The 20,663-nt window shown below is 39.1% G+C and overlaps 1 protein-coding gene across 1 annotated transcript in view; it reads left to right on the forward strand.

Annotated features, from left to right (window-relative positions):
* Positions 1-18,231, forward strand: part of LOC137624252 (Krueppel-like factor 13) — a 39,126-nt gene extending 20,895 nt beyond the window's left edge. Inside the window, 2 exon segments of the mRNA XM_068354774.1 lie at positions 14,634-14,784; positions 14,961-18,231. Coding sequence (XP_068210875.1) covers positions 14,634-14,784; positions 14,961-15,099 — 290 coding nt within the window. The 3' untranslated portion in view covers positions 15,100-18,231.
* The last annotated feature ends 2,432 nt before the right edge of the window (positions 18,232-20,663 follow it).

Raw genomic sequence — 20,663 nt, forward strand, 5'->3', positions numbered from 1 at the left:
GTATCTCATGGAAAAACTGCTCGTGTTAACCAGGGCGGTCAGTCACCTCCTCTCCCGAAGATGTTCTCTTGTTATACGCAGTTGGCTACCTATGGCTCCGCTTGCACCTTTGGAGAGAGAGAGAGAGAGAGAAATAAATGCGAAGTAAACGAGTACTGTATTAATATAATTTTCCCTCTTCTAAAACTCTGTTAATTTAAATTTGATTTTTATATGAACATTCTCTCTCTCTCTCTCCTCTCTCTCTCCTCTCTCTCTCTCTCTCTCTCTCTCTCTCTCTCTCCTTTAACCTTGTCCTAATCTTTCACAGATTCTAGGTGTCTATTGCGACGGTGGCAGCGAATGGCGAAGGAGGGTCCTGAGCCCCTTGAAGACAACATCCATGTACCCTATACTGTCACGACCTCTAGAGTCAGCCAAGGGTGACCTCTCTCTCATCTCTCTCTCTCTCTCTCTCTCTCTCTATGGCGATTGAGACGAATGGACATAATTGCCATGAGTGAGAAACAATGTGTGGATAGAGAGCGAATGAATAAGAGGAGCGATAATGAAGATAAAGAGGGGTAAGAGGAAACGGATCCGGAAAGTGTGCTAGAGTTAGTGGCGACGTCAAATCTGATTTCCGTCAGGAGAGAGAGAGAGAGAGAGAGAGAGAGAGAGAGAGAGAGAGAGCTTGAGCAAAAAAGATGATAGAATATGAAATGTCTTTCCCTTCATAAAAGGGGGCCTGGTGGGGGGCGGGTGACCCTCGAGGAAAGTAGAGGAGCGAAGTAGATAGCCAAAGAACGTCACCCTAAGGTACATTTGGGGTCCAAATCCCCTCTCCCCCCGCCGTCTTTTCCTCCTGGAGGAGAACTGTGGCGGGGGCGGCGATGGCAGAAGCCAGGTCTAAAGGGGGACCCCGTCTGTAAGGCTTTTTGTTTGAAGATCTTTCGTGTCGTTTACTCATTCTTCTCCAGCCATTTTCTTTCCAGATCAGACTCCTCTTTTTTTACACCCACTTGACTTTGACTCTGGGTGATTCTCTCTCTCTCTCTCTCTCTCTCTCTCTCTCTGTCACGAAGAGGAGCCCTGCAACACGCTAAGTTTCAACTCCCCTGCCTTCTGTACCCCCAGGTCCCTCCCCGCCTTTTGCACCACCATACCTTATTTAATTCACCCTCCTTATTCCGCATAGATTTTCAGCCGAGGGACTCGATGGAGAGAGAAAGAGGGAGAGGGAGTGGAGAAAACGATGATGAAAGAAATAGAAAGGAGGAAGATAACCCGGAGGAAACATGGAAACGTAAAGAAGAAAGGAGACTTTTAACATTTAGATTATTTAAAAGGGAAAGAGAAAAAATGGTAGGAGAGTTTGACCTCTCAAGAAATTCGGGTTCTCTTGCAGTTATTGCCTTTTGCGCCTCTCTTTAATTCATAGCCTGAAGCCTCGTACTAAATGCTTTCTTCACCCGCAAGAGAGAGAGAGAGAGAGAGAGACGAGAGAAGAGAGAGAGAGAGAACTTGCCTCTTGTCTGTTCTTTGGTGTGTTTGAACACCGCCACAATCTCCAGCAGGTGACGACCAGGTAGCATCCATCCACTATTGATCTATGGCAGACGGAGAAAACTATGGTACCCTGGCATGTGAAATTGTACGTGTGTGCATTTGCTCCAAGTGGGCGAGATGAAAGAAATGAAACGTTTGCATGTGGGATGTGTTTTAAAAAGAAACTTTTGGTTGGTGATAATGAAACAAAACACATCAAAGCTGATGAACGTCATTGTTTTTCATTTTACTTTTAAATCAGTAGCAGTTGTTTGCAGAAAAATTGCGAATAAACAAATGATTATCAGAATTGCCTACGCACAAAGCGAAGGAATGGGGTTGTCGTTGATGCAACAAAGTATGTGGAAAAAAGGAGAGAGAGAGAGGGAGACATAGAGAATGACCAATGAAGAGGTGTATGACATGGGCCAGGAGGAATACGAGTATGCTGTCGAGGATGAAGGAGACAATAAGTGTGCTCGGGAAGAAGGCTGAAGGGGTCACCAACGCCACTACCTTTTTTATTCTCTTTTCTTCTTTCTATTTTTCATCCTGTTTCTCAGCCTCACTTGCATCCACGTGATCAATGTGGAGGTGGTGGTGGTGGTGGATGCTGCTAACTCCTCCTCCTCCCCCCCTTTCCCTCGGTAGGTTGAGGATGGACGTCAGTAGAAAAATAAAAATGGGTGGTTCGTCCAGTGGGGCGTGGCTCCTGCCTGAGTGAGTGTGCACCACTCAGGCAGAAAAGAGAGAGGAAGGGGGAAAGTGGGCGTATGCTTCAAGGAAATGACCTTGCGACAGTGAAATTAGATTTTCAGATTTGACGCGGTATTGTACAAGTGTTCAATGCGTTTTTCGAGATATTGTTGTGTACCCGAATGATAATTGTTGTTAAAATTGTTGTTATAATTAATTGAAATGGCTCGCGTAGTGCAGGTATAATTATGAGAGGGGGCCGCCTCCTTTGTGACGCTTTTATTTCGTAATTATAAGGTACGCAGTCCTCCGATTATGATAATGAGTTTTATAATTAGTGCGCTGCTCATTTCAGGCAAGTTTTTAGACGTCTCACTTTTTTCAGAGGGTGAAATTCTTACAATTTGTTTGGCTTATATGGATTTGAATAATGGCTTTCGCTCCAAAAGTGAAATGTTTGCTTTAGAAGCTGACGGTAATTTAGTAGTTCTTTTTATGATATAAATATCTAATGGATAAATAACGATTACACATGCTATTTGCAGTTGGCGATAGGTAGCGTTCTCGACGGGTTATATTTATTAGAGAAAAATTGCACTGATATTAATTGCTATAAAGTATTTGTTTACATGGACCAGCCCACTGCGATTGACGTCACATGATTCCTGCTTTATAAGTGGGTCAGAAAGTGTGTTAATTCTAGTTCTTTAGTGTAGTATCATTGTAAGTCTGATTACATCAAAATTTTGCAACGCCAAATTTTTGTATGCAATCAATCGCGTATAGATGCACACGCACATAGCAGTTTAGGGTGTGGAGTTGATGTTAGGAAAGGGGCGTGTCAACGAGAGAGAGAGAGAGAGAGAGAGAGAGAGAGAGAGAGGAGCCTGGCAGTAGGAGAGGTGAAGAGGGGGCGTGGCTTGGCCTAGCAACTTCGAAGGGAAAAATTGGAAATTGGACAGGAAAAGTTGTTGGTTCGATTATTGTACTGTGTGTGTACTTTTGCGTTAAACCTTTTACCTCGGAAAAAATACTCGTTTATTTTTTTATAATTGTAAATCTAACTGCAAAGTTGTAATTAAAAATTGAAGATGCCAAGAGCATCCTTGAATCATCTGGTTTTCTATATCGAATACTTGGCTATTTCATTATTCGGACGAGATATTTTGAATTGGTTGTTTATGTATGTATCCCAAGTATCGTATTTTGCTATATTATTTTCCCTTTGCAGTATCTAACAGTTCCTCTTTACACAAAATAAGTCTCGGGGTTACTGAGTCCGAGTCCTTCTGCCTCGAATGGTTGGCGGATGTATTTAACGTCATTTCACATTTCATATCGATCTATATTCATTCGGGCGTATTTCACCCATGGAAAAAGCAAATTTTATATGTCATTGAAATATCAAGCGAGAAACGTAGAGAAAACCGTGATATGAAAACGAAGATTGATTAGCTTAATTGTTGTAACTTGAAGATAGAAAACTAATTTGATATTTTCTTCTGCGGTGATAGTAAAATGAGATATATATGTAACGGGAATTTGATGCAAAATGGGACTCACCAAACTGTATATATGCGAGGTAAAGAGCTGGAAAGGATGCAAGATCAGGGCCTCGAGAAGGGATTAGCAAGAGAGAGAGAGAGAGAGAGAGAGAGAGAGAGAGAGAGATCAGTATCGGTGTGTACGGAGATGTAAGATTTGATGTAACTAACATAGATATTTACATTCTCTCTCTCTCTCTCTCTCTCTCTCTCTCTCTCTCTCATTACCTGTATCTATTCCTACTCTCTCCGTATTCTTCCCTCCCCCCTCTCCATCTTTTCCGGCAGACAGGCTGCAGGTGAGAATGCCTGGTGGTGCGCTGTTGGTGCAGTAGAAAAAAAGTTGAGAGAGAGAGAGAGAGATGAGAGAGATGAGAGAGAGAGAGAGAGAGGCCGATCACCCGAGGAAAATTGTGATATGATAGCGGAGGTTCGCTTTGCCTAACCTTGACTCCTTGTTGTTTATTTATGAAGATGCAGAAGAATTCTGCGATCGTGCACGCTTTTTCTCTATGCCTGTCCGGATCCTCTTAGTTTGAAAATGGTTCTCTTTATAAGACGAAGGTTTTGTCAAGTCATTGATCTGATTTATCGTTAATTGTTTCAGCGTTGCAGTGCATTATTAAAAAAAAGGTTGATGACCGGTCGATGTGTTTCGTGTTATTTCTTCTTTATCGCGTGAGATGATTTTCATAACCCCAGCCGTCCTCTTTGCTCAGTCAGCCATTGACTTACACACGCCCACCTTTTTGGTCTCTACTATTTCCCTTCATTATTTCAGCTACACCAGAAATATCGGTTTTACAGGCCAATCACTAATTTGAGTTTCGCTCTTAACTTTTGCACGCCTAGCTTCCTGAGGTGGCCCCAGCTGCTAAACCCATGGGTGTTCTCAGGTTTTTTTGTATGCAAGATGAGATTTAAGTGAAGTTGAGAGAGGTTGAGTAAATTATATTCCAATTCAAGACTTATAAACAAGGTTTTATTACATATGCAAATCAAATAAAACTACAAGTGCAGACCTTCACCACGGCAGCTTATTTCTCGAAACCGGCTTGCCTTTCACAGAATCAATGTAGAGTCTTTGTAGACCATAGGCGCATTTTTGGTCGACGTTTTGCTCGACCTTGACCTTTGACCTAGGACTTATTCAATATTGAATCCCTTTCACGTCTCAACATAACAATCAATCACTGAAAGTTCCACTATTTTATGAGTAAATTGTGGCCAGAATTTTTTTACAAACAAACAGGCAAACGGACAGAGGTGGAAACATAACCACCTTCAAACCTTGTTGGCGGAGGTAAGGAAAAAAACTTCCCATATACTTAGAAGTCTTGAGACCTGATTACAATAATTCTTAGCTTTTTTATAGTATCATTACTTGAATTCGGTAGCTTCAACGTGGGGGAACGCCCTTTCGCGACCTTAGGGTCTTCCCCTTTTCGCTAGACCTCTTTCTGTAGGTCTTGCCTTTTCCCCACATCTCCGAAAGAACCTATTGTGTCTCCCTTTCCATATCTCGTCTCAGGGCCAGGCGTCACGCTGCCTTACTGTCAACCTTACCAGAAATCTGGCTGTTTTCCAATAGATTAGTTATTTGCAGCTGTTTATGAAAGGTCCGTGTATGATCCAATGTATTTTCTGAAATAATAACTTTATTTTATCACGTGAAGGAAATTGGTGGGATTTTACTGGCTCTCCCTATATGTTGTTGCATTGATGTTGAAAATGTTGTTATTGACTTGAATGCAGTTTTAATGTTTAGATTTTATCGAATGTTATTATGCTATTGATGAACACACCACACACACAACACACACACACATATATATATATGTATATATATATATATATATATGTGTGTGTGTGTATGTGTGTGTGTGTTATATGTATGTATGTGTGTGTGCGCTTCCCAAGGTTTTTTACGTATACTAAGTACGTTTATAGGTTTAATATTGTCTATACATCCTCTTGATTTAAAGTTTTTCTTAGAGATTTTGTTAATAGAAAATATAGATGTAAGACATTTAGGGAAGCCACCGTTCACAGTAATTAGGATGTCCTACAAAGGAGAGTACATAGGGGGAGGGAGTTGGGTAGGGACACCCGAGAGGGGATTTATTAGGCAAGTTACCTAGGATACTCCCTTCTGTCATTCCGCGCCTGAAAGGCGATCGATCGTCTCTCTCTCTCTCTCTCTCTCTCTCTCTCTCTCTCTCGGATGGGTGGAATGATTATCTGTCAAATTCATTGTAGCTTAAAAAATATTTATTGATTATCCTATAGTTGATAATTTTGTCAATATACAGTACTGTACTCCCATGTAGGCTACTCGAGCAGTAGTACACATGTTGATCTCTTTAAACCAGCAATTAATAATATATTTTTTTCTTCTATGGCCGGTTTTTAAAACGATCTGTTATTTTATATTTCTGACGTCGCCCCCGTGAGCCTTGTTGCGTCCAAGGCGAGGGTAGAGAACTCCTCACGTGGGAGGTTAACGAACACCTGCGACACGTGTGGCCGTGAGAAACATGTGTTAGGTGATTTCGCTACGCAAATGACTTCGTGGAAAATGTGTAGCAGATGCGCATTTGTGCAATTAGAGGTTGTTTGTCCGATTATTTTTTAAATCAAGATGGCAGAGAAAAACATTACGTTTACGTCTCACGTGTTTTTAAGTTTTTCCTTTACCGTGATTTTATTTTATCAAGTAATTATTCTCTCTCTCTCTCTCTCTCTCTCTCTCTCTCTCTCTCTCTCTCGTTTGGAATTAACAATGCCTTTGTTAGCTACACCCCTGTTTTTAACAATACAGTGAGCTGCCATGCCTTGCAAAAAATGGTTATAGCTCAATTATTATGCAGCACTACTTGGGTAGACTTTGTTTGCTTTCGTTGTAACAATGAAATTAAATTAGAAATGGTTATGGGTAGAAGAGGGGATGGCTTGCCTTTTGTTAGCTTCAACGAAGCATTGTTGGTATTGTTTTTATTATTGTTATAAGTAGTGGTAGTATTTTTATTTTTATTCTAGTGTTACCTTTTTTTTATAGAGAGAGAGCTTTCTTTGCAAAAGGAACGACCATTTAGTTCGTTTTAAATGGATGTATTAGTGTTTTTAGAATTGAATGAATGAATATAACTATAAACGATGAAGTGGGATTATATGTTTATCGTGTGGATTGAAACAAACAACCAGATTATTTTTGTAACCAAAATTTGTTTCTCTCTCTCTCTCTCTCTCTCTCTCTCTCTCTCTCTCTCTCAAAACTGACATTGTGAATATGCCTCGTATTCTAAGGGTTACATTTGGTGTATAAATACAGGATGTTGCTAAGCGATTACAGGCGCCCTTGAAGTTGCTTGAGGCGTGAGGTAGAATTAACCCGGTAATTCATCCTCGGGCCTGTGTAAATAAACTAAGGTGGGTTGAAAGTATATACATACTTTTATTATACGCACCGGTGTATACGGGAATTGCTAGATATGTGTAATAAATTTTCATTTATGATGGAAAATTTTCATTTATGATGGAAAATTTTCATTTATGATGGAAAATTTTTATTTATGATATGGAATTGATTAAGTATTAGTAAGAGTGATTTAAAGTGTGGTTCAGCCACAATTTAATTCATATAAAGGTACATTTTAAAGTTAGCATAGTACAATAATGTCATTTTTCTTTCACTTTTCTGGTATTCTTGGCTACTGATGCAGAAGTTGATCCTTGTGGAGAGTTTATAGTAATGTGTACATGGGAGCCACCTTAGTTCCAGGTGAATGTGGCAATGACTGTTGAAAAGTACATACACATACACAGTCCTCTTATATGCATATGATACTGTCGGAGATGTTCTGTGGAAAGCTTCCTGGTTGGCAGGAGGCACACGCTTGCATTGATTACAACATTCACAAAACGAGGGCAACTTTCCCCTCCTTCGCTGGTGGGCGTGGCAGGCTGGTAGGCGTAGTCGGGTATTGCGGTGTGTTTAAATCGAGAACTTTTCTCTTCCCAATCGTTCTGTGCTCGATGCGTTGAGAGAGAGAGAGAGAGAGAGAGAGAGAGAGAGTCAGTTGCCCGTGTATGCTAACGGCACTGTTCTTGGGGAAGGGGTTTTACGGTCGCAGAGGGTAGGAGTGAGAGAGGAGGGCGGGGGAGCGGGTTAGCAGGAGACCTGTTGCTTCTCTACCAAGTTTTGGGAACGGGGGGGGGGGGAGTCAGATAGGTAAGGACCACACAATTTGGATTCTGACCGTGGAGTAAAGTAGGTCATGATGAGAGGGGGGCGGGTATCCTTTTACATACGAAGAGGCTTGTTCGCTATTTAACTCATTGTATTCCGTGTCAAAACATTAAAAGGGGCGTGGCAATAGTGTGTCATCACACCTGGCGGGAAACTAGATCTCTCTCTCTCTCTCTCTCTCTCTCTCTCTCTCTCAGCGCATCGAGCACAGAACGATTGGGAAGAGAAAATTTCTCGATTTAAACACTAATGATTTGGTGTTACATTAATTAAGGTCATCCTATCGTTAAACGTTAGAAAAGTGTTAGGCTTGTTGTATAAAAAAGTTGTTTTCACTCACAAAAAACACACCACATATGTGCGTATGTGAATGCAAAGAGCGCTTGCACGCGACATATGTATAATCTTTAATCGGAGGTCAATCACAAGGTTCCTTTTAATACATGCGTGTTTTTGCTACTGTGGGTGTGGTATGTGACGTCACCGAAATGGGGGCGTATGGAGGTGACATCACGCGGAAGTGGGCGGGATTGTTCTGTGGGTGGGGCACGAGCCATCCATGCGCAGGCCTTCACAAATCTCTCTCTCTCTCTCTCTTTCTCTCTCTCTCTCTCTCTCTCTCTCTCTCTCTCTCTCTCAATCGTTGATTGATGAAAGTTCCATTATCTTTTATTCCTGTGATATATATATATATATATATGTGTGTGTGTGTGTGTGTGTATGTATGTACTGTATGTATGTATGTATGTGTGGTTGTTTCACATTACTTGATAATGGAAAAATACCAGGTTTTATCAATTATTATTATTAATATTAATTAAGCTACAACCCTAGTTGGAAAAGCAAGATGCTATAAGCATAAGGGCTCCAATAGGGTAAAATAGCCCAGTGAGGGAAGGAAATAAATAAACGATATGAGAAAAATTTAACTATGTTTTACTGATAAGCTGTAGTTTGAGCTTCGTTTGAATATAATTGTATTTTTATTGGTTCTACTGTATGGATAAATTCGTACGAGTATGCACTTGAGTTTCTAGGTGCACAATTTATCTAGATATACACAAAGTACCTTGGTTCATATGGCCTTTGACATTCTAAAGGACCTTCTGCTTCGCTACGGTGTATGGAAACCGTGAAAGCCTTTTCCCATATTAAGGTTCTGCCGTCTTTAATGTTTGTACCCTTCTATGGTTGCCATCTCCACTTTTGCTCACTCCCCTTGTTCAACCGCTCATCTTTTCTCGGTGTTATTTTTGTTTGTTTTAGAATATTTTACATTTTTTAAGGCGTTTGTATTTGTTAATATTGTGATTTACTTCTTTATATACGTTTAATGATGCTCTTCTGTCGAGGAATTTCATTTAGCCCTCTCGCAGCTTTTCTCTAGATTATGTAACTTCCTCTCTCTCTCTCTCTCTCTCTCTCTCTCTCTCTCTCTGTATCTTCCATGATGCCTTTTAGTACTCGTTCGTTTCTGCTTAGGTCTTCTTTTTTACTTATTTACCTTATATCTATCTATCTATATATATATATATATATATATATTTATATATATGTATTTATATATATGTATATATATATATGTATATATATATATATATATATATAGTAGATAGTGTGGATGTAGATGTAGGAGCAAAATTACCACGGCCTAGCCTGTTGAATTATACCCTGGCAGTTGTTGCCAAGTCAGGATTTTGGATTTTGGTGGTAAGAGGCGAAAGGATTCGGACCGTTTGGCGGCTCAGCTTCCAGGGTTCGTGTGGGAAACAGAGCGGGGCCGTGCTATTTTGCCTGTTCATTAGATGAATTGCAACGCTACGATGCACAATTCTTACCCACCCTTTGTTGATCTTTCTGTTTTGCGAGTCTCTCTCTCTCTCTCTCTCTCTCTCTCTCTCTCTCTCGTTCGTGTGTGTGTGTGTTTGCAGGTCGCTTGGGCTATTCATATGCTTGCTTGCGACGAGCCGGTCCAGGCAAATGAATAAGAATCTTCCTCTAGTCTATCTCTCCCCCCCCCCTCACCCTTGAAAGGACGAGTCGGAGAGGAACAGGACTGCTGGATGGAAGGAGGGAGAGAGTCCGTTGTTCGGGTAAAAACTTGACACAGTGGCGTGCCATTGAAGTTGTTTATCCACGGTCCCTTCTGGAAGACTTCCGCTCTCCGTTTTGTATTATTAATCAGCAGAAGGTTTCGTCCGGGGCGCAAGGGTGACAGGAAGGCGGTCTCCTGAAGGGAGAGCGTAAGAGTCAATGTCGCCCGTGCCTCTAGGTTGCGGGTTAGAGCAAACTGGTGTTAGGTGAGGAGAGTGGAGGAGGAACTTAGGAGTGAGAGAACGAGAGGAGGGAGGAAGCACGCGTTTCAAGGGATTGTAAGAGAGAGAGAGAGAGAGAGAGAGAGAGAGAGAGAGAGAGAGAGATCTGCCTGCATAGAAATATACAAGGACAGAATTGTGTTATCTGTGCAAATTGAAGGAGGTAGATATGATAACTTATTTTCTCTTTTTTTGTGACCAGCGCCACGTTACTCATGTGTCTGTTAGTTGGAATAGCTAAATTTTAGCGTGCATATTAACCAAATCGTTCGTTGTATATTTTGTGCGAATATGCTTGTTGCAGCTACCCATTGTGTTGAGAGAGAGAGAGAGAGAGAGAGAGAGAGGAGAGAGAGAGAGAGAGAATCGTTCAATTCAGTTACTGGAGTTTGCGTATCAATAATGTAAGTCTTCTCAGATTTAGTCAGATTCTTTCTCTCCAATTAGCTGGATTTCATGTTCCAAGATTTTACCCTACCATTTTTTTACATTTCTTTGATAACTGGCATATCTCCACAATATATACAGTAAGTTATAATCCAAATCCGGACTTTTATTTACTGAGGTTTTCATTTAATATGAATTAAAGCGACAAAATTCAAAAATGTTCTGCAAACTTTAGCTAAAATATTCAATATCCACTTGAGTAAACTTCAATTCCTGTAGTTTTTGGAGTACATTGAATGCCCCCGTAAGTGTATGTTTGTAAGATACACCTATTAAATGTTCTCTGATTTTCTTTCAACTGACCCCGTGGAAAAGCCGTTCAACTGGCACTAAGAGCACGTGTAGGTTGGTGGGCGGTTCAGCGGGTTGGGTAGAGAGAGATAGAGAGGGTGGGGATGCAAGAGTGACCGACCGAGTGAGTTAGCCAGTTTAAGATTTACCATGTTTACGACAGAAACGAATAACTTTAATATCTTGTTATATTATGTTTTTCGTTGTGTTCCAAGTACATCTGAACGCTCTATAATGAGCAATATTTATTGTAAGTACTTCGCACATTTTGATGTGCTTTTTGTACTTAAATGACCCGGTCTCATTCATTGTACGTTGAACCCTCATCGAGAATTGCAAGTTGGTGTTTGCTGTAAGAAGCGATTGGATGCCTCGTTTGTTGTGTATACTTTTAATCTTTCAAACCGGTACATGAAGTTAAATTTCTAAAATTAAACAATCTTTATTTGACATCACATTTTATTATTCAATTTTGAAAGAAACCTTTGACAATTGAAAATTTCTCCCAACACCCACCTCTCAATAGTTAAGTTATTGGTTGTAATGATTAATTTTAGTTTACAGACAATATTGACAGTAACCATTAGTCACTTGCTGAAGTTGTGCAGTCAACACTAAGAAAAGGATCGGGTAAAGTAAAGTACTTGGTGGATGGAGGAGGATACGTTGAGAAGAGCAAGTTGGCGGCGGCGGCGGTGGTGTGCCAGAAGGCCGGTAACGGTCGGGGCAGATGGCTAACAAAGGACACACCCCACTCTGGCGGGGAATGAATCTCTCTCTCTCTCTCTCTCTCTCTCTCTCTCTCTCTCTCTCTCTCTCTCTCTCTCTCTCTCTCTCTCTGCATAGTGCTTCCGTATTCATTTTTCAAGTTTTTTTATTTACCGAATGTTTAATTATTTTGATTATAATTTTTCTAGTTTTTTTTATTTATCGAATGTTTAATTATTTTATTTATCTTTTGTCTACCTGTTTATGATTGTTTAATTCTAGTGAAATTGTACATCAGGAAAGGTTACAATATGTAAGGCTCAAACATCAAAAGGGATTCCCTTTAACGCTTAATTACATATTGACGACTCTCCGACCTGATTTTTTTTTAGGCAGATATCCGATTTCCCAGGCGTGCTACAAACCACCGTAACACTAGTAGGCTCAAGTGGTTTTTCACTTCTTTGAATGCGTCACTACATATACCGAACACGGAAACAGGGCCTTCATCAAATGTTTTTAATTTCTTTAAGTTAACAACCTGTAGAATTTAATTTTATTCCATTTTGTGGGTTCGAGATGGCTTAGAGTATATAAGTGTGTTCTTATATGGCACACTACCCTGTGTTCTTAAACTTCTGATCTTATCACAGACCTTGTAGAGATAAACGCCCAGTACTAGTAGTTTTAATAGGACTATAATTATAGCCAATTTTATTGCTTTAATTGTAAATGTATATATTTGCATATATTTTTAAAATTTATTTTTTATTAACTCTCACCTATCCTAGGTCTTGTAATTCCAGCATTTTATGAAGGCGTTTTTGACGGTCATTTTATTGATATTTCAACCCAACGTTTCCATGAAATTATTTCTTTATATGTAGCGGGAGTAAATTGATACGAAAAAATCTATAACACCTACTTCAACCTTCCACCCACCTTCTCTCGTGTAACGACAGGAGAGACAGCAACGTGATGAGGGTAAATGTATCCTTGATTGATGGAATGGAGATGCCAAGGCCACGCAATTTCCGCAAATGAATGTATCGAAGTGTGCCGGCAAAACTCACTCTCTCTCTCTCTGAAATTTTGGCATGACTAAAGATTTACTTATACTATCTAACAAATTTACTTTCTTCGTGGAATTGTTGTTAAAAGGTTAATCTCGATCACATTCAGCTGTTCCTTCTTTATTAAAGGTGATTAAATAAGATTTTTTCAGAACGTTTTCATTAACCTTAAGTAAACGGCATAACTAATGGAAGTAAGTTTTTAAATATTCAGACATTCCTCTCTCTCTCTCTCTCTCTCTCTCTCTCTCTCTCTCTCTCTCTCTCTCTCTCTCTCTCTCTCTCTCTCTCTCTCCAGAATGAATGAATGAATGAAAGCAAATGCAAAGAAATTAATCTACTCTAGTCACACACACACTCCCTAGACGGGTAAAAGGGGGTAGTTTGTTAGCACAGCAGGGGCCCTAGTTTGCCGGTAGAAAAGGGGGAAAGTAAGGGAGTCGCTGGAAAAAAAGGAAGAACATCTATTGTTGATGTCTGGAGAAGAAGAGGGATCCTGGCAGGTTCCAGGGGAAGGGGGTTTTGAGGGTGAGAGAAGTCTGAGGTGTTTGCTAGTTTGAATGGCTATGGGGTTTTTGGGAGGGGATGTGGAGTGACGACATGGGTGGAGGTTGAGCTCTCCTAATGAATGGGTACAGAGATCGTTAGACTGTGTAAGGGAGAGTGGGAGTGAATGCATTGGCGTAAGCAAAAATTCAGATTATCTTGTAAAATGAAGATTTTAAGTTGAGCTGAAATTTTCAGGCATTGTCATTGAATTAGTGTCTCTAGATTTTTAATAAAAAATATTTTTGTGCATTATGAAATCTGTTTGAAAATTAAAAATCTATTTCATTGGCTAAGTTGAATTTGAGCTTTTTTTTTATATACATTTTCATTGAAATTGGTTATATCAAGTAAAGAAAGAGGCAGATTGAACCGTAAACAATTAGGCAAACCAGGGCTATATATCAAATAAGGAAGGGAATGTCGTGTGAGAACTCAGGGCCACACTCCAGAACAGATCGATAAGAGTTCCGGGAAGAGGCAGAAGATAACCTACCCAGAGAGTGGGGCAATGACCGTCCAATCCCCCTCTCCCTAACTTTTGCTTTATATTAAGAAGCTTGTTTTGTCTTTCCCTTTTCTGCAGCAAAAGATAAAAGTGGATGGAAGAGAAACTCTTCATAAATATTCTCCCCTTTACTCATAGAACCAAAAAAATGGGCGTAGTAAAGTTAAGATCATAGTAAAGTGCATCCCCCTTGAAACATTTCAAGTGACCTTTGGTCCAGTAGCCCAACAATAAAATTCAATGCTTCTATATTGTACATTTACCAGGTCTTGCTAGCCACCCCTGTATGGGTTAGCAAAAGGTTTAAAATTTGAATACGGGTGGAAACACCCCCTCCCACTGCACTTTCCATGCCTATACAGTAGGTCTTGCATCCTGAACTTTAATACATTTTAATTTTTATAGTAGCCGTCTATCATATACCTTTAAGTTTACTGTTACCGTTTACATAGCATTTTAAGAAAAGTAGATAAAGCTTTAAAATATACACTAACATTGTCAAAGTTACTAATACATTATAATTGTAACTGATTTCAATTATGTAAATTGAAACCTGTGGCTTTTCAAGCACACACTACTTATATTTCCTTACAGTAATACATGTTTTTTCTTGCAAATGAGTTTGCAATTATATTTACTCTAACCTCTGAGCCTAATGAAGCTCTTCTTACACTGACATTACAATTTTATTGAGAGTTTGAACTAAATGTTTTCTTGTTTTTTTTCCAGGAGAACGGCCTTTTGAATGTACTTGGATTTCATGCCGTAAGAGATTTGCTCGTAGTGATGAGCTTGCCCGGCACACCAGAACACACACAGGAGAAAAGAATTTTGTCTGCCCTGTTTGCCAAAAGAGATTCATGCGATCCGATCATCTGAGGTTAGTTGCATTTCCATTTTAAAGGTTTTGTGTGAATTGATAATTGTGGAATTGATAGTAATACTACTTTACTCTAATTCAGCTTCTCATTAAAAACCAATTTTATAATGTTTGTATCTTACTAAGAGTAAATGACTTGTCCTTTCAAGCATATTGATGTATAATTTTTTCAACAGCAAACATGCAAGACGACACCCCGACTTCGACCCTGCCCTGCTTCGGCAGCGTCGTCATAATACTCCTGCCCGAACTACTTGGCGGAACTCTTCCTCTCCAGTCGGCACTTCAGATAGCGATGGTCCCACTTCACCTTGAAGATTAGGAAATTTAGGTTGACTTCGCATATTGCTGTCATCTCTGTGCTACAAGCAATAGTACAAAGTGGCAAAATGTTCCAGCTACTTCCTCCTCGTCAGTCTTACGGTGTAATGGAATGTGAAAGTGAAGGGAATTTATACTGTAGAGGTTCTTTGGACCAAGAATGGCTTTGTTTTTGGTGAATATGTGGCATTACGTTCACCAAGTCCACTTACTGAAATCTGTAAATATATACATACATACATATTATATATTTTTTGTCTCTGAAATATTTAAACTAAAACCGACTCAGGTTTGTGAGGCATACGACTCAATATATGTAAAGGTTGCTCAGCATTACAGTGCAACACCATTTAACAGTGATCTCTTATGGGTATCATCTGTGCTCATGTTTCATCTGCTCAAAACAGATATGACGTACTTGTAAATACTTTATATATATATATATTTTAGATGAAGCGAGTTGTTGATGTTTTTATATACTCTTGTACATTATAATAATGAATCCTTTTTTGTTCCTTAGGTGTGGAATACAACCATGTACTATAGTAACATATCTCGTTTGAGCAGGTTCAAAATCATACATGTATTGCCTATCCACAATTATAGGTATTTCTGACCTGAAAGTGATCCTTGTTACACAGGTTCTTATCCATTTAACCCTTAATGGCCTGACCCGTGCGCACAAAACATACCATTTCCTTATCTTTGTAGATTAAGACTACCTTCAATCCAGAAGGGAAATAAGAACAAGAATGATGTAATGTGCTCATAATAGTTACGTGTGGAATACAGGGTTTTAGATAATCATATGGCATGTTACTGCACTGTGTAATCACTACTGTATTTTTGAATGAATGAATGGAAGAAATGTGTGTATCAAAAATATATACATATATGCCTTTGCCTTTATCTGTATGGTACTGGCAAATATGCAGCAGTATTTTGCTGAGAATCATGTATTTCAATGTATGACAATACCAACAACAATAATTGCATGTGTCTTGCCAAGAGTTGCAGCAGGCATGCGTTGATCCTTTCACAAACTTAGGAGACGGTAATGTTATCAGGGTAGATTATTTTTCTTTTGAACTATGAAAGGTAGAAGTAGAGTACAGGGATGGTTGTAGTACTAGCCCTGGTGCTAATAAAGTGCCTTAGGTGGTTGGAGCACCTTCTTCCCCTACACATCCATTAGCAGTTTTCTTTCAAAGAGGATTTTGTGGAGTTTTATCCCTCGCTACTATAGAGGGCACTGATGTTATTTTTCATTCATTTAGTCCTGTTCCAGCACTTTTATCCATCCATACTTTCGACCTTTTCTGTAAAGTTTGGCAGGAACAGTTTGTGTAACAAGACTGCACACTTTCATTATGGCCTTGAACACTCGACTGCCTACTAAACTTGCAAGAGTTTGAATGACACAGACTCAAAACATTTAATTTTTATGACTAAACTATTCACAAGTGGATCCATCATCTATTGTACTGAATTTGTTTTGTTGGTAGTTCTGTTCAAATTGCCTTCAGTATTGTGTAGATCTAAGTAATTTTTTATTATTTTTCTAGAAACAATAGATTACACAGGATAACTTAGGAGAATACCTCAAATTTAGGTTATTAAGTATAATGTTCCAGGTTAAGATTCAGAAGGGTCTTCTATACATAAAATATATATATTTAGAGAGTTTAAGTGATAGTATTTTGCAAGTGGGCTTATGCTCTTGAAAGGACTACAGAATTTGAGGTAATCTTGCCAAGCTGATTTAGTAACAAGTAATCATAATACACAGTAGGTTAATATATATAAATATTCAAGATTACATTGTTCATAATTCTTTAGATCATACAGTTTGGTATATATAATATATATATAGTATATCCATAAGTAATGCATTGAATAATTTAGTTGTCCTATGTGCTCTTGTATTGAAATACCCATCTCAGACCTAAGACAATATTTGTGTCTAGTCAGCGTAGAATCTGTTGCAGATGATAAAGCTAATCTTATATTGTTTTGTATTCTTGCTATTGCTTTGGAAAAACAAAGGTTTTGCTAATGATTTTGCATTGTAGTGCCATAAAAATCAATATGGAATTTTGGAATGAAAGGGGTATACATTCTAATGTGATTGACAAATTAGGTTGACCAGAGGGATCAATAAAAGACTTATTATAATATATAAACGTGTGTGTGCGCATCAAGCTCAAACACAAATTGTATACTGAATATTTATTGGGGAAGTGTTCTGTAAATATTGCTCATCCTGAGGAATTTTCATGTTTTAAACTTATTATTAAGTAAGGATTGCTGCAATCGGTCTTGCGGTAAATCTTAAAATTAATAAAGGAAATATGTGATCTTCAAAGAACCTGTCATTTTATGCTGTACTTACAATTAGTACTTAATACATTAGTTGTGTTAGCTTTCCTGGTTACTTATCTAAATACTACTTTCAGCTTATTCTGAGCTTGGTCTTCATACAATATTCATTGAACTATTTATGTTTCTATTAAAAATTTCTTTTAAACTTGATTGTACATAAGTCACCTTGCTGACATGATTGTGTATAGTACTGTACTTTATACCTTAGTATATTTTAAAATCAAGATGACACTTTTTCTTAATTTTATTTGTACAAAACAATTTTACAAAAGGTTGTTCATGTAATGTGTTCATTTTTATTTTCTTTGGCCATTATAGTTCCCCCAGTCACTATTACGATTGATTAGCAGTGTTCATATTTTTTATGCAGGTATAATGGTTACTAAATAAGTTTTTAATACTTGTTGCTTACATTCATACATTTACCACCATGACATGGTAATAACTGGAGAGGGCTATATGGCTAAGATAGGGGTTTATATGCCAGATGCATACTCTGGATTCTCCTGGATTTAAATTAGAGTAAATAAATACTGTAGCAAGTGCTTTTGATGCCAACTTGAAAAAATCAAACCTTGATATGAGTATGTGTTTAGTGTATGTCCATATCAAAAATTTAGTCTTTCATATTGCACCTTCCAGAGTGAATGTTCTCAAGGGGACTTATGGCCCAGCCAAAATAGGTTTGTTTCTTATCGATAGGTTTAATGTCAATGAAATTATGTAAATGAAAGATGTTATGTACTGGTTGTTTTTATAACCCTTTTTGAATATTTGGCAAGTAGTCAGGCAATGAAATTTTTCTGCTTTTTATAAAGCTATTGGGATAGTTAAGTGGTACAGTAATACTGTCCATGTTTATCCTCATGGATTTTTTTAATGCATAGAACAGTTCGGGATGGTGGAGAAAAGTATTGGACTGGATTGGTAACAGGAAATTAGCCGACCTATATGCTGATAACGCTGTCCTTAATAGCAGAACGCCACAAGACTTGCAAAGCTTGCTCACTAGAATGCATGAAATAGAACATGAGGTTGGGCTCAAGATAAATAGAAGACAGACATGATGCAAACGGACCATGCGTTGGAAGATGAAGTATCAATGGAAGGAGAAACTATTAACAAGGTAAAGTCATTTAAATATTTAGTAACCATGATCTCCAATACATGATCTTTAGAATTGGAGTATGAAAGATTGAATAAGAAAAAAAATCGACAATGGCTAGGGTAAGTAACATCACTGTTACTCTACGGCCATGAGTTGTGGTATAACAATGAAATGCTATCAAACAGATTTTGTAGATTTGAGAACAAAGCCCTCAGAAAAATATTTGGGAGTTGAATAGGACAGAGTTAGAAATGAGACAGATTACTCGAGTACCATATGTGGATAGAAAATTATTTGGCCATGCTCTTTGCACTCCCCAAGAGAGATTACTTCACCAAACTCCAAAAGTCTCTAGAAGTCTCTAGAAGAGTTATTAGACCAAGGTCGACACGGCTGAGGACTATGAAACGTTAAGTGGGAGAATGATTGGAAGTTTATTTATTTAAACACTAAAGATGTACATGACTGGTGAAATCTAACCGAGGCCCTTTGCATCAATAGGCGTAGGAGGAGATTATGACAGTAAATTTTGTACCAACAAAGAGCCGACCTAAAAACAAAATTTATGGTCAATACCTAGTGTCGAACGAAACAGAGGATATGAATTAGCATGAGATACATACATACATATACCAAGGCACTTCCCCCAATTTTGGGGGGGGGTAGCCGACATCAACAAATGAAACAAAAACAAAAACGGAGACCTCTACTCTCTACGTTCCTCCCAGCCTAACAAAGGACTCAACAGAGTTCAGCTGTTACTGCTAGGGTGCCACAGCCCACCCTCCCCCGTTATCCACCACAGATGAAGCTTCATAATGCTGAATCCCCTACTGCTGCTACCTCCGCGGTCATTTAAGGCATCAGAGGAAGCAGCAGGGCCTACCGGAACTGCGTCACAACCGCTCGCCATTCATTCCTATTTCTAGCACGCTCTCTTGCCTCTCTCACATCTATCCTCCTATCACCCACAGCTTTCTTCACTCCATCCATCCACCCAAACCTTGGCCTTCTTCTTGTACTTCTCCCATCAACTCTTGCATTCATCACCTTCTTTAGCAGCCAGCCATTTTCCATTCTCAACACATTCATATCCACTCTAGCTGCTAAATCATTTCTTACACCCGTTCTCACTCTCACCACTTCATTCCTAACCCTATCTACTCGAGATACACCAGCCTATCATACTCCTTAGACACTTCATCTCAAACACATTCAATTTCTGTATCTCCATCACTTTCATTCCCCACAACTTCGATCCATACATCACAGTTGGTACAATCACTTTTTTCATATAGAACACACTTTACATTCATGCCCAACCCTCTATTTTTTACTACTCCCCTAACTGCCCCCAACACTTTGCAACCTTCATTCATTCTGACGTACATCTGCTTCCACTCCACCATTTGCTGCAACAACAGACCCCAAGTACTTAAACTGATCCACCTCCTCAAGTAACTCTCCATTCAACAAGACATTCAACCTTGCACTACCTTCCCTTCTCATACATCTCATAACCTTGCTCTTACCCACATTAACTCTGAACTTCCTTCTCTCTCACACACTTCCAATTTCTGTCACTAATCGGCCAAGCTTCTCTTCTGTGTCTGCAACCAGTACAGTACCATCCGCAAACAACAACTGATTTACCTCCCATTCATGGTCATTCTCGTCTACCAGTTTTAATCCTCGTCCAAGCACTCGGGCATTCACCTCTCTCACCACTCCATCAACATACAAGTTAAACAGCCACGGCGACATGACACATCCCTGTCTCAGCCCCACTCTCACCGGAAACCAATCACTCACTTCACTTCCTATCCTAACACATGCTTTACTACCTTTGTAAAAACTTTTCACTGCTTGCAACAACCTTCCACCAACTCCATATAAGCTCATCACATTCCACATTGCTTCCCTATCAACTCTATCATACGCTTTCTCCAGATCCATAAACGCAACATTCACCTCCTTACCTTTTGCTAAATATTTCTCTCATATCTGCCTTACTGTAAAAATCTGATTCATACAACCCCTACCTCTTCTAAAACCACCCTGTACTTCT

Source organism: Palaemon carinicauda, chromosome 31 (assembly GCF_036898095.1).
Source record: "Palaemon carinicauda isolate YSFRI2023 chromosome 31, ASM3689809v2, whole genome shotgun sequence".
NCBI classification, from domain to species: Eukaryota; Metazoa; Arthropoda; class Malacostraca; order Decapoda; family Palaemonidae; genus Palaemon; species Palaemon carinicauda.